General features: G+C 43.0%; 1 protein-coding gene across 1 annotated transcript in view; it reads left to right on the forward strand.

Annotated features, from left to right (window-relative positions):
• The window catches only part of FBN1 (fibrillin 1), a 213232-nt gene that overhangs the window by 169110 nt on the left and 28782 nt on the right, over window positions 1-15340 (forward strand). Inside the window, exons 44-49 of the mRNA XM_054041544.1 lie at window positions 808-933; window positions 6565-6687; window positions 11245-11370; window positions 12505-12621; window positions 13484-13612; window positions 14817-14936. Of these exons, the coding sequence (XP_053897519.1) occupies window positions 808-933; window positions 6565-6687; window positions 11245-11370; window positions 12505-12621; window positions 13484-13612; window positions 14817-14936 (741 nt within the window). The remainder of the gene's footprint in view (window positions 1-807; window positions 934-6564; window positions 6688-11244; window positions 11371-12504; window positions 12622-13483; window positions 13613-14816; window positions 14937-15340) is intronic.

Here is a 15340-nt window from a genome sequence, read left to right on the forward strand (position 1 = left end):
ACCCACAATGTTAAGATTGAGAACCACTGCAGCAGGCATACTGGCTTACGCCACTGCAGAACTTTTGTAAAAGGGCATAAAACTAACCAAGATTTAACAGATGGTGGAAGTGGATGTAAAGTTGAGTTATAACAAATGCTGAAGGACAGCATGGTCTAAAGACAGTGTCTTTCCATTGACTTCAGTGAGTTCTTTGATCCGCCTCTTAGAGAATGATGAGCTTTTTTTTATTATTATTATTATTATTATTATTAATACAGAAGAAGCTCAGTTTATATTACTCTCACCTGACAACAAAATAGATTAGGCTGGATTCTCTGGTCCCCTAAGGACACTTTGTTCCATGTGAGTAGCACAAAGTGGCCTTAAAGTGGCTAGAAAGGGCAAGTGGAGAATTGCCCCCATGCAGGGGAACTTTCTGCAGTTCTGCAGGCTGGTGAAGATGGCTCTGCTGCTTCTCACACCTGCAGCCTCACCTCCAGCATAACAGATAGCAGGAGGCATGTCAGGGGCAGGGAGTGGACAGATCAGATAGGGGATGGAATTTGAGAGTCCTGCGCAAGCCTAACTTGCCCTGGGCTGGGCATATCTTGGATATAGTGAAAAATGAGAGCCATTGAGTAGACTAGTCAGCTTTCCAGCATGTGTAGGAATTTATTGAATGTCTGATACCTTTTTACACTGTAATAGGATCATACTGCTAATATAAACATTGTGATAATATCCCATGAGAATAAGAAAACATTTCTATAGAAGGGGATTGAATGAATTGGCACTTTCAGACTATGTAAAAATCAATTGTTACAGATATTGATGAATGCCGAGAGATCCCCGGAGTCTGTGAGAATGGAGTCTGTATAAACATGGTTGGCAGCTTCAGATGTGAGTGTCCAGTGGGATTCTTTTACAATGACAAGTTGCTGATCTGCGAAGGTAAGAGGCTTATAATTCCATCACAAATAGAAATTGGATCATTAGTCAGCTGGTAACGCAAACGCTGGCAAATCTGATGTACTTGCAAATTCATCAATAACAAGGGTATATACTAGGATCAGAGAAATGTGGGCCAGGAGTGTCTTAATGAAGACATTTTGGCTTTCCGCTGGAAATTCTGGTGCCATGTATTTTTTCTGTTGGAAACGAAGTATTATACTTTTCAACTAGTATAAAGGTCTTGAATGAGTTTGAGTCAACCAGTTGTGGCAAGTGAATCTTCTTACTTTTCATGGTCTGGATGTAAAGATGAGCAGTGGGTGGTCTTCCCATGTCAGATCAAAACCAGCGTTCACTTCCAAGCTGATATTTTTTTTCCTAATGAAAACAAGATTTGTGTAAATATTCGAAAGGCATGATCAAAAATATTGTAGTGGATTTTCATATCAAGTAAATCTGGATAAACGTTCCCTAGCAGTGTGTTAGGGGTTGGCTACTCGGGGCTGGCAGAACGCCCTAGAATGATGTGATTTGTAGAGAGAGCTCGCATGTTGTGCTCTAGCTGCCTGGACTAGACAACTAGGTACCTTTTAGAGCACGTCAGCATGGTCTGTAGAGGTCTATACAGTTAGAGCACAGCACATTAGTGCATGTAACATATCACATCTCTCTGGAGTGCTTTGCCATGCCCTGTACAAAAGCCCTTAGTCACTGTCATTAAACAATTAAAGATTATGGTATGAATTTCCTTCATTCTCTGTGATGGTTGTGAACATAAGAACGGCCGTACTGGGCCAGACCAATGGTCCATCTAGCCCAGTATCCTGTCTCTGGAGGACACCACTATTTACCTCTCTTCGTTCTGAAAACTGACCATTTATTCCTACTCTTTGTTTTCTGTCTTTTAGAATCATAGAATCACAGAATATCAGGGTTGGAAGGGACCTCAGGAGGTCATCTAGTCCAACCCCCTGCTCAAAGCAGGACCAATTCCCAACTAAATCATCCCAGCCAGGGCTTTGTCAAGCCTGACCTTAAAAACCTCTAAGGAAGGAGATTCCACCACCTCCCTTGGTAACCCATTCCAGTGCTTCACCACCCTCCTAGTGAAAAAGTTTTTCCTAATATCCAACCTAAACCTCCCCCACTGCAACTTGAGACCATTACTCCTTATTCTGTCATCAGGTACCACTGAGAACAGTCTAGAGCCATCCTCTTTGGAACTCCCTTTCAGGTAGTTGAAAGCAGCTATCAAATCCCCCCTCATTCTTCTCTTCTGCAGACTAAACAATCCCAGTTCCCTCAGCCTCTCCTCATAAGTCATGTGCTCCAGCCCCCTAATCATTTTTGTTGCCCTCCACTGGACTCTTTCCAATTTTTCCACATCCTTCTTGTAGTGTGGGGCCCAAAACTGGACACAGTATTCCAGATGAGGCCTCACCAATGTCGAATAGAGGGGAACGATCACGTCCCTCGATCTGCTGGCAATGCCCCTACTTATACAGCCCAGAATGCCATTAGCCTTCTTGGCAACAAGGGCACACTGTTGACTCATATCCAGCTTCTCGTCCACTGTAACCCCTAGGTCCTTTTCTGCAGAACTGCTTCCTAGCCATTCGGTCCTTAGTCTGTAACAGTGCATGGGATTCTTCCATCCTAAATGCTGGACTCTGCACTTGTCCTTGTTGAACCTCATCAGGTTTCTTTTGGCGCAATCCTCTAATTTGTCTAGGTCCCTCTGTATCCTGTCCCTACCCTCCAGCATATCTACCACTCCTCCCAGTTTAGTGTCATCTGCAAACTTGCTGAGGGTGCAGTCCATGCCGTCCTCCAGATCATTAATGAAGATATTGAACAAAACTGGCCCCAGGACCGACCCCTGGGGCACTCCACTTGAAACCGGCTGCCAACTAGACATGGAGCCGTTGATCACTACCCGTTGAGCCCGACGATCTAGCCAGCTTTCTATCCACCTTATAGTCCATTCATCCAGCCCATACTTCTTTAACTTGCTGGCAAGAATACTGTGGGAGACTGTATCAAAAGCGTTGCTAAAGTCAAGGAATAACACATCCACTGCTTTCCCCTCATCCACAGACCCAGTTATCTCCTCATAGAAGGCAATTAGGTTAGTCAGACATGACTTGCCCTTGGTGAATCCATGCTGACTGTTCCTGATCACTTTCCTCTCCTCTAAGTGCTTCAGAATTGATTCCTTGAGGACCTGCTCCATGATTTTTCCAGGGACTGAGGTGAGGCTGACTGGCCTGTAGTTCCCCGGACCTCCTTCTTCCCTTTTTTAAAGATGGGCACTACATTAGCCTTTTTCCAGTCATCCGGTACCTCCCCCGATCGCCATGAGTTTTCAAAGATAATGGCCAATGGCTCTGCAATCTCATCCACCAACTTCTTTAGCACCCTCAGATGCAGCGCATCTGGCCCCATGGACTTGTGCTCATCCAGTTTTTCTAAATAGTTCCAAACCACTTCTTTCTCCACAGAGGGCTGGTCACCTTCTCCCCATACTGTGCTGCCCAGTGCAGCAGTCTAGGAGCTGACCTTGTTCGGGAAGACAGAGGCAAAAAAATCATTGAATACATTAGCTTTTTCCACATCCTCGGTCACTAGGTTGCCTCCCTCGTTCAGTAAGGGGCCCACACTTTCCTTGACTTTCTTCTTATTGCTAACATACCTGAAGAAACCCTTCTTGTTACTCTTAACATCTCTTGCTAGTTGCAACTCCAGGTGTGATTTGGCCTTCCTGATTTCACTCCTCCATGCCTGAGCAATATTTTTATACTCCTCCCTGGTCATTTGTCCAATCTTCTACTTCTTGTAAGCCTCTTTTTTGTGTTTAAGGTCAGCAAGGATTTCACTGTTAAGCCAAGCTGGTCGCCTGCCATATTTACTGTTCTTTCTACACATTGGGATGTTTTTTTCCTGCAACCTCAATAAGGATTCTTTAAAATACAGCCAGCTCTCCTGGACTCCATTCCCCCTCATGTTATTCTCCCAGGGGATCCTGTCCATCAGTTCCCTGAGGGAGTCAAAGTCTGCTTTTCTGAAGTCCAGGGTCCGTATTCTGCTGTTCTCCTTTCTTCCTTGTTACTGATCCATGAAAGGACCTTCCCTCTTATCCCATGACTGATTACTTTGCTTAAGAGCCTTTAGTGAGGGACTTTCTCAAAGGCTTTCTCAAAGTCCAAGTACACTATACCCACTGGATCATCCTTGTCCACATGTTAGCTGACCCCCTCAAAGAATTCTAATAGATTGGTGAGGCATGACTTCCCTTTACAAAAGCCATATTGACTCTTCCCCAACAAATCATCTATACGTCTGATAATTCTGTTCTATACTATAGTTTCAACCTATTTGCCTGGTACTAAAGTTAGCTTACCAGCATGTAATTGCCAGCAGGGCCGGCTTTAGGAAGTGCAGAGCCTGATTTGAACAGTTTCGACGGGGCCCCGACAGGGATGACTAAAAAAAAAAAAAAAACACATAAAAAGAACACGTGGGGCTTGTACTCACCGGGCCACGCGCCTAGTCTTTGGCGGCGGGTCCTTCACTCGCTCTGGGTCTTCGGCGGCACTGAAGGACCCACCGCCAAAGACCCGGAGTAAGTGAAGAACCCACCACCAAAGACCCGGAGCGCCGCTGGGTGAGTAAAAATTAAAAAGGTGCCTCTAGCCAGGGAAGGGATTCTCTGCCACTTGCCCCCCACTCTGGGCGGCCCTGCCACTGGGCGCGGGGCCCTCTTAGGCGCGGGGCCCGATTCGGGGGAATTGGTGGAATTGGCCTAAAGCCAGCCCTGATTGCCAGGATTGCCTCTGGAGTCTTTTTGAAAAATTAGCTATCCTCCAGTCATCTGGTACAGAAGCTGATTTAAATGATAGGTTACATACCACAGTTAGTAGTTCTTTGGTTTCATATTTGAGCAAGTCAGTGACAGATCCAGGAATAGAACCCATATCTGCTGAGTCCCAGTCCAGTTCTCTTTCTACTAGATCACACTTCCTGTCCACATGAGCATCTGCTATGTCCCATAGATTAGCTGATGCTCTTTAATGGGATGTGGCTGATGCATTTTTCAAGATTCAAAATAGTATCTGGAATGAAAAATATATCTTTTTAAACCTACTGTATAATTAAAAAAACCACAGCTACAAAACAAACAAAATGCTTTGTATATTCTTCTTGAAGAATAATGCTGAGTTGCTTTGGGTACTATATCTCTTCAGTTTCACACAGCTGCCAGTAGGCAATAACTTTCCCAGGGAACAATATACACTCCCCAAGAGGACCGAAGCACTCCTAGGAAAGCTGACAAGTCCATGAAATCTAGGCACTTGGCAATAGGCCATCCAGAATAAAAGTTTAGTTTCTTGAAGTCCTTATCTGTTTCTTTGTATAACTCCTCACCTTCCTGTATGCACCCCGTCTCCCACCACGGTGTATTCTGGTCAGGGAAGCTAAAATAAGATGCTTTCAGATCTCACTTGCTGCTGCTGCCCAGGTGTTACTATTGAATAACCAAGGTAACACTCCACCCCTGGGAAAATGCACATGTTGCCTCTGTAATGCTTCCAGTCCTTGCCACTTTGAGGAATGAAAACGCAAATTCAAGCCCAGGTCTCATGTTCATTATTACACACTACTACCTCTAGCTGCCAGACTGGCTCACACTCGGTCTTCTTTCTAATGCTGTCTCCCTCTTCGTGGGTAGCTAGTGCTTGCATTATTCATGAAAGCAGGTATTTCAGATCCTCCTTGCCTGTAGGAATTATATACAACAGTACAGCTATTGTTAATGGGTGTGTCCCATGCAACCCCCAGCCACCCGCAGTAAATAAACTGGAACTGACAGTGGTCAATATTACAGATGGAAAATGTGTCATTTGCTCATCTGCTCTGTTGGCAGGCAGCAGGGAGAAAAATTAATTAAAACAAAAATCTTATCAATTAAGTTGCAGGTAAAGAATTAATAATTAAATTCAGTTTAAGAATTTTCAAAAGAAAAAAATATTTCAAAGAAAAGCTGTTGGGTGAAAATGATTTTTTTTTCTTAATTGTTCTCACCTGTGTTTTTACTAGAGGTTATTAAAACTGAAAGAATGGTATTAAAAGTCTTATTTGCATGTCACTATTTATGTTGAACTCCTATTAAAGTCATTGAGAGTTCCACACTTGGGCTCCAATCCTGCACTGTGGTCAGTGTGGAGCCTCAGAGACTTCAGGGGATCTTTGTGTGGACACAGCAGTCCACTTGCATGGTTCATAGTGCAGGATTGGAGTCACAAGTTGAAATTCACCCATGGTCGGAGTGCCAGCCAAAGGCCCATAGACTTCAAAAGAACCTTCTATTGGCTACCTGCAAAGGGATGAATTTCAGTGATGGATTGCATGCAGGTTCAGAATCATGGTAGGGAAATATTTAAATCCAACCAAAAATCTACTCTCATTGAAATATTTTTCTCTACATTTAAAAAAATACATTAAATTTGGTACCAAACAAAAAAATTCCTTAATTGTAGGTTAGAGAGCATCCCTTTGAGTTTAAAAATACATTTTGTTTTCTTGTCCATTGTCAGTTTATCCTAAAAATCATATTCTTTCTTGCATTGATAGATATGGATGAATGCCAGAATGGACCAGTGTGTCAACGAAATGCAGAATGTGTCAACACGGCTGGCAGCTATCGCTGTGAGTGTAAACCTGGCTATAGGTTCACGTCAACAGGCCAATGCACTGGTGAGTATTTCAAGGCTTGTTTGTATCTCAGTATGCAGTAGATAGTGCCTTTAAAAATAAAACCTTTAAAATCATATTCTTTCTTTAACAGGCTGTAGTGATTGTGTCACTCTAAACTAATATGATAGGTTTTTCCCCCCCCCAACCACCCTCTATTGCAGTGGTGCTCAAACTTTTCCTCTCATGCTCCCCTTATCAGTAATTGAATGTGTCCGCCTGGTCCGGGGGCTGCAGCCAGAAGTGGGGCTGCGGGGTTGTGGCTGGGGCCGTGGCCAGAGCAGAGCTGGGGACAGAGAGGGCCTGGGTGGTGCTCCCTCCCTGGTCACACATGGGAGCTGGCCCAGGCTCTGCTGTGCCCCCCCTGGACATTCCTCCACGCCCCCATAGAGGGAGTGCCCCACAGTTTGGGGACCACTGCTCTATTGGAATGTGTGCAGACTATATTTTTGAGCTGTAAGGACCTGCCTCCTAACAATATATAATGGTTTTGATGAATGTTCTGCTTTTTTATCTCTCTCATGGCTTATATACACTTCATGCCTGCAAAAATTCAGGTGTGTGATTGCAAAATAAGTCTAATCAGAGAACCTTCAAAGAGGGGCTTTGAAATGTCATCTGCCAAAAGAGTGTATCCTTTGAATCAAACACTGAATAAAGTATTTTCATTAAGGGTTACAAGTAAAATCTAACTAAAATATAGGCCTTGACTTGCACTCAGTACAGTGCTGACTGCATGACTAGTGTTAGCTGGTTGGACTCTGTGCATATACCTCCATAACAGAGCACAGTGTCTGGCTATGGAGCAGTATAATACAGCACATAAAGATTATTTGTATCTCATGCAAGGCCATATAATATTTTTCTAGCTTTTATTTAATTAACCTTAACAATGAAAATGAAACTAAGAATAAACTGAACTAGAAGAACTTACATGGTCAATGTTACAGTCAGAAAATTCAGAAAGACTAATGGGTAGATTTTCAAAGGCAGTTAGGTATCTAAATAGGCCATTTGTGCCCAGCTGTCCCTAAAGCTCCTTCCTTGAACTAACTCTGTTGTGCTTAACCCTTCATCTGTGATATATCTGTGGAGGTGAAGCCAAGGAAAACTACTGTTTTCTGGCCCTGAAAATTCAAAAACTTCCCAGGGAATGTGCAGTATTTTCCCCTTCCTCTACATAATTACTGTGGTTTGCATTATCACTTGCTAAATGTGTTATAGCTAAGGATACGATTTTAGTCACAGAAGCCACAGACCCTGTGACTTCTTCGGCTTCAGTTATCAACACCTACAGCTCGGGCCGGAGACTGGACTGTAGGCCCATGGCTGCAGCCTGGCCTGGAGCTGGGGCTGTGCGCCCTGCCTCTGCCCCCGCCCCATGGCTTCAGCCAGGGCCGTGTGCCCCCGCACTGTGGCGATGCAGTTCCCACACCCTCCTGGCAGGGCTTGGGCTGTCAGTTGTCCCCACCCCAATGGGGCTCCAGTTGTCATCCCTCCCCCCTCATCCAGCTCACCCCCCCACACACCCTGATTATGTTTAGTAAAAGTCAGACAGGTCATGGGCTGCTGTGAATTTTTGTTTATTGCCCACGACCTGTCCGTGACTTTCACTAAAAATAACCGTGACAAAATCTTAACTTTAGTTTTAGCACACTATTTACTTCTCAGATTTTCACAAATAATCACTGTCTTTTAGGAGTCTCTGATGACAAGGTGGATTTATCTGCTAGGTGATGTTCAATAGCTAGCTTAGAAAGTTTAAGAAGGAGCTTTTCACACTTTTGTGGACTTAAACTAGACCAGGGGTCGGCAACGTTTGGCACGCGGCTCGCCAGGGTAAGCACCCTGGCAGGCCGGGCCAGTTTTATTTACCTGCTGACGCGGCAGGTTCGGCCAATTGCGGCCCCTACTGGCCGCGGTTCGCCGTCCTGGGCCAATTAGGGCGGCGGGAAGCAGCGCGGGTGAGCGATGTGCTGGCCGCGGCTTCTCGCCGCCCCCATTGGCCCGGGACGGCGAACCGCGGCCCATGGGGGCCGCCATCGGCCGAACCTGCCGCGTCAGCAGGTAAATAAAACTGGCCCGGCCCGCCAGGGTGCTTACCCTGGCGAGCCACATGCCAAACGTTGCCGACCCCTGAACTAGACCCTAGAGATTATTTTAATATACTTATTTGACTGGACTACAGTTCTCTGTTCATAGAATCATAGAATATCAGGGTTGGAAGGGACCTCAGGAGGTCATCTAGTACAACCCCCTGCTCAAAGCAGGACCAATCCTCAGATAGATTTTTACCCCAGTTCCCTAAGTGGCCCCTCAAGGATTGAACTCACAATGCTGGGTTTAGCAGGCCAATGCTCAAATCACTGAGCTATCCATCCCCCCCTGTTTTCCAAAGATGGCATCATAGCAAGAATGGTATTCTTGTTATCTTGATTATTTAAAGAATCGCAAAGGTTTTATAGAGGATTGTGTGCCAACTGGCTGTAAACATTGTATACATTTCTGGACAAAATAATAATTACAAAGGAACTAGATAACATTTTCCTTGGATTTTCTGCCTCTAAGCTTTTGAGTTTTAGGAAGTGCACTTTTCATTGGAGTGCAGTTTTGCATTGTTTTACAAGACCTTCGTGGGAAAAGGGTGTAGGGGCAGAAAAGAAAATCACTTTGAGAACTAAAGCTTGTTTTGTTAAGATACATGGCAACACGTGCAAATGTTTAGCATATTGTTAACATGATTGTTGTAACTCCTTCATTTTAGCAGAACAGGAAAACCAGGGAAGGTTCTGATATGAGCCACAATACCCTAAGGCACAAGCATTACTTCCCTGTATTTTGCTCTTATTTTATATTTAGTGAAAATAAGGTGGAACAATCACAGTCAAAGTGTTTCATGAAGGGTTTGATCCTGCAAAGCCCCGAGCGTAGTGCCTGGCAACCTTACAGAAATCAGTGGCAGTTTAGGGTGCTGTGCACCTTGTAGGATTGGACCCACAGAGCAGCCACTGCATGGAAAATGGTAATACTAGAACTGTTTGTGTGCTATTATATCCAAATATGACCTGTTGCTGCCTCTGATAGATTGAGCTAGTTATTCCTCTCAGTATATACATAGAATTCTTCAGGTGTTACCTGTTATGGCAAGATAATCATTTGCATCCAACTTTCTTTCATAATGCCTAAGAGAGTGCCGCTTCCCAGTTCCTGATGTTCTGTGTTCATCACAAAAGAAGCTCCCAGGGTCTGGCCATAAAGTTTGGAGTGCAACCATTGCAAGTTGTGAAGACAGAACAGGGGACTTCCTGTTAATGGATCTCTCCATCACCAGGAAGAAGCTGCTTCTTTCTTTAGACTGAATATAAGGCAAAATTTACCTAATAGCCAGATCCGTTAGATTGTGAAATAGCTTTGAAGAGAAAAGGGAGTACCCCCTCTCTTGAGTCATTTAAAACTAGAATAGACAAAACACTTAAGAGTATACTGAATGGAACCAGCCCTCATTGGAATGGAGGTAGACAAGATGACCCCACTAGATTTTTTCCATCTCTACTTCCTCTTATTATGAGAAATGTGCTGAATAGTAAACATTCTGCTTCTTTATATGAGTTTTGCTGACTGTTGGTTAAATCCTGAACTTACAGAGGAAAGCATTCACAGCAAGGGTAGCAGTGAGTAGTCACATATTCAACTGGTGCAGAAGACATCCTGCTATCAGAAGGCAGCATGTCATGCACTGGGCCAGCACTGCGCGGTATGGTACTTTTTGTTGCTCTTCTGTGCAGGATGGTGCTATTAAGCATTTGCGGCTACTGTCAGGAAATGTGCTGCCCAAATTATGTGCCAGGCATGTCCCTGTTTTAAGCTAATCACGCTCCCATTGATCATGGTTTGCGTAGTGTCACTTTAGATGAGATTTAGATGCAACCATACTTGGGTGCACCATTGTAGCCATATTATTTGTGCACCACTCTGCTTGCACTTTGGATTTTGGCTTTCTGAGAGCCAAGTGCAGGGAAGGGCCGGTGTTAGCTCCATTTCTCATTTGTATGAGTTCTCTGATAGTTAATCAAGGTGATCATATTACTTTCAGTGCTATAATCAAACATGTCTGCAAGCAAGTAGTACAGGTATTTTTCTCTGGAAATATGTATAACCATAACAGATAAAGCTCTTAAACCTCCCAAACCACTGCACAATTGTTTCTTCTTATTTGTTTACAAGCTGTTTAATTCAGCATAGGAGAGATTTTCCCACACAGTTACATTGCATTATTTTTATTCCCATGGCCTAACAGCGGTGCCCTGTTGCTGTAGCTAGAAATAGTCACTTGTAAGTAACTTTTCCCAATTATTTTACAAATCTGCAAATGTTTCAAAAATTAATTTACCATGAGTATTCCATTTTGTGTTAACAAATTAATATTTTATTGCCAACAGAGAGAACAATTGTCATTTTAAATTAGAGCCATGAATTGGATACTAGTTTTCATAGTTACCACTTAGTTTGTTTCTGGCTTTGTGGTTTATGGAACAATTTTCAGATGCCTTTTATTTACAGATCGCAACGAATGTCTAGAAAATCCCAATATCTGTAGCCATGGCCAGTGTATTGACACCATTGGAGGATTCTACTGCATATGTCACCCGGGATTTAAAACCAATGCTGACCAAACGATGTGCATAGGCAAGTATCAAGTTATGCTGTTAGTTTAATGAATAAGGGGTTTGAGGCCTTTTCTCTGTCATAGAATTGCCAGATCCGAGTAGACCAGTGGCACTTTTCATTCAGTGACTTGCTTCTGACAGTGACCAGTAAAAGATGTTTCAGAAAAAGGAGCAAGAAACACCTTAGTTGACAATTATGTATAGAACTGACCATTGGCTAAGTTTATTCTGCATCAGTTAGTGGTTGTCTTATACTCTGAAGCATATAGCGGCTATGACTTTAAAAAAAAAAAAAAAAAAAAGTATCCTATCTAACCTAGCTGTAGAGGGATGTTTTTGTTCTTCATAAAAATATTCAATCCTTTTGAGAATTTCACTAACCCCTTGGTTTCACTCAGACCTCAGGGAAATGAGTTCCACAGATTAATAATGCAATATTGCAATGCAATAATTGTAAAACTGTCTAATTCTGAAGCGTGTAAAGGACTGATTTCCTGCCAGGCAGAAACAAAGCTGTTTAAGTAAAACAAGAGCTTTCATGTTAAGCCCTTTGAAAGCTTCAGGTTTAGGGCCAAATTACTTGCTGACTTCAGAGGACTTGTGCCCACTTATGCAATCAGTGAATTCAGAATATACTCTACTGCATCTAAACCTTCTAAGCATTTGCTTGCATAGTGCTCATCTCAGATAAGACTAGTCAGATTCGGGCCAATTTTTCCCTTTTCCATGGGGACATTGTTAGAGTGGGAGAGAAGAAATGCACCCTCTGTCCTGGGTTTCACCCAGTTTTCTTACTGAGATTTTGGGCATGTCTGGGTTAGTACTGACTAGCCACCTAAAAGCCCCTGGGAAGATTGCAGATCCCTTATAGACAAGGTTAGTGTATGCCCCCTTTGGAAAGGGCAAGATGGCAGCTGCATGTAAACAAGTTGTGGATCAGCCCTTGCTCAAGAAAAACCATCTTTTGACATTATCAGTCAAATGTATAACCCTGTCTTGTATCTTCCATTTTTTTTAGGGAAGCTTAATCTCTATTCTCCCATTTGCTCTTTTAGTAATCCAGGATTAGTTCATTTCTTTGCACATTGTTTGGCTATCTGGCCTCCCTCTTCACTATCAGTTAGTAACAAGAGTTCTTGCTTCTCTTCCATAGATATTAATGAGTGTGAAAAAGATCCATGTGGCAATGGAACATGTAAAAATACCATTGGCTCTTTCAACTGCCGCTGTGACAATGGATTCATCCTCTCACACAATAATGACTGCATAGGTAAGGAGTTACTAAAACTGTTGCTGAGCTCAGTCCACGTTTTCTAAGATTGTCTGTTATTCTAATTAAATAGTCATAAACACCATCTTTTTCCAGTGAATTCGAATCCCAGCTGTATAGTCAATACAGTTAGAGGTAAAGAGCAATTTCTTTGCTCTGGAAGCCAGTTTATCAGTCTCATACTCTATGCAGTGTAGGTGTAGCCGTGTCAGTCCCAGGATATTGGAGAAACAAAGTGGGTGAGGTAATATCTTCTATTGGATCAATACAAATAAAAGAGAAGTTGGTCCAATAAAAGATATTGCCTCACCCACCTTGTCTCTCTAATCTCTTGCTATGTAATTTACTCCCCTCTTCTTGCAGTCACTTGAACATATGCCTTCCGAATATACACTCTGTTCTAAGTATCTATCTTTTGTGGGGTGGGAGGAATCCCATAAAACAATCAGTTGGCTGCAATTTTTTCCCAATAGTTTTTTAGAAAAGCAAATCTATTTATGATACAGAAGAAACTGTTTTGACTGTCTTCAGGAGGTGACAGAAATACTGTGGACTTAAAATCTCTGCAATTAACGGGATTCTAGTGTGTGAAAGGCTGTCTCAGTCTATGGCCCAACTGAAGGCAAATGGAGCTCCGGGTGGGAGGAAGAACCCATGTGTGCATATCCCTTAGAAGGATCAGGGCCCACATTTGGGGATAGTGCTTTACATATAGAGACAGATAAATAATTATGCCACCCTGAATATATCAATATTGTGCTGTGAGCATGAAAGTCAGTTTAATAAACAGAATTCCTTCTTACGTATATTTAATCTTTGTGGATATTCGCCATGCGTTTCTCATGTTAGTTTTTTGTTTTAGATGTGGACGAATGTGCAAGTGGAAATGGGATGCTCTGCAGGAATGGCCGCTGCATAAACACAGTTGGGTCTTTCCAATGTCTGTGCAACGATGGCTATGAGGTGTCCCCCGAGGGCAGGACCTGTGTGGGTGAGTTTTTAATCTAACATTGGTTTACTATGACAAGAGGACCGTAAACCCTCAGCACATGGTCCCAGGTAAAATGGTGAGAAAGAAGCATGTTAGAGAAGAACTTCCCCTGCTATCACTATGCCCTTGTAGAAAAGCACAAATACGGTGGGAGCATGCTGTATTGGAATATTGTATTCCTTGAAATACTCATTAAGTTATTGTGCACACAGCCAGGAAGGAATTTTGTTCTAGGACTGGCTAAAACTACCTTTATTTCCTCTCTGCAAATTTTTTTTTTTTTTTGGTCAAATACCTTGCAGGCCAGTGCGTGTAAAACAAAAATCTTTTTTAAAAAGCATCTTGCATTTATTTGAGGGAAACAAACAGGTCCAGTGACTTTCCCAGATCTTCCCCTTTCATGGGAGTCAGATTTTACTTCATTCTTTTATAATAGTTATTAATTCTTCTTAATAAGAATGTACATAGCTCTGCAGATTACAATGGCACTTTACAAATGTACAGTATGATACCTTTCCTGGCCAGCACGCACCCTTGCACAGGGACCTGGTCCAGCAGAGCCTTTCTCCCACCCTTATGGTTGCTCCTTTGTATAATTTCAGTGGCACAGTGCATAGAATTAAGTATACATGCAGTTATGTTTTCAGGATCAGGTCATAAGGCAGATAATCAAAGCAAGATAGGACACAGAACAAATCAGGAAAGGCAGGTGGTGGGGAATTAGCAGTGAAGGGAAGAAGGTAGGCAGGACTCCTGGAGGAAGCCAGTTTTAAAGAAGGTGAAGGCGGATGCTTGGAGGACAGGGTGGGGGAGACTGTTTAAGGCACGGGGAGCAGCATAACAGAAGGCTTTGGGTGCTTAATAAAAGTGTTCAGCGTTTGGGGGCACTTCACACTTCTTGGGTGCCTGCTCCCTGCCAGCTACGTTTAATCCACTTATATCCCTGTCCATGCCTGACATGGGGATGAATTGATATTGATTCCTGGGCTGAGGAATCTTTAATCTTTCTTGATTTATAAAATAATTTATAAGCACATTAATCTCCTTATAAAAAGGGACTGCCTCCCTGCCCTCAGAGAGCCCTGCGTGTGATAGATGCTCCCATCCTTTTCACCGGGAGTTTTGCACTCGACTTGATGTGAGCGGGATTAGAGCTGCTTCAATAACTGTTCTGAATATTGCGCCTTCATTTCTTTGCTTGCAGATATCAATGAGTGTGCAGTGGTGCCTGGTAGATGCTCACCTGGCACGTGCCAGAACCTGGATGGGACGTATAGATGCATCTGTCCTCCGGGATACATTCTGAAAAATGACAGGTGTGAAGGTATGTAAAGGTCATTCGTATTTCATAATGCAGCCTGCTCAAAAGCAGCTCTCAGTCCTAATAATATGTATAGTCATGCCTCTCTTTAGGCTTGACGTGTCATTTTTGACCCCTGTCAAGTGTCTGAACCGATTCATAAAATAGAATCATTCCAACAAAATTAAGTATCCTGTAAACTTTATGTACATGTGTACAGTATAATATGTATGATAAAGTATAAATGGTATTGATTTTTAAAAATAGATAATTAAATTAATTCTTCCAGGTTATGCAGCCACAGAGACTTTTACTCATTTGGGGGGCAACCCATTACTCTGTCTAGGTACCTATCGCTATGGTATCTAAATACCCAGTATTACTTTTCTCTTGGTGATGTGCAATGCTAGATAACCTGTGCTGTCATC

The sequence above is a fragment of the Malaclemys terrapin genome, chromosome 10 (assembly GCF_027887155.1).
Source record: "Malaclemys terrapin pileata isolate rMalTer1 chromosome 10, rMalTer1.hap1, whole genome shotgun sequence".
In the NCBI taxonomy this organism is placed as follows: domain Eukaryota; kingdom Metazoa; phylum Chordata; order Testudines; family Emydidae; genus Malaclemys; species Malaclemys terrapin.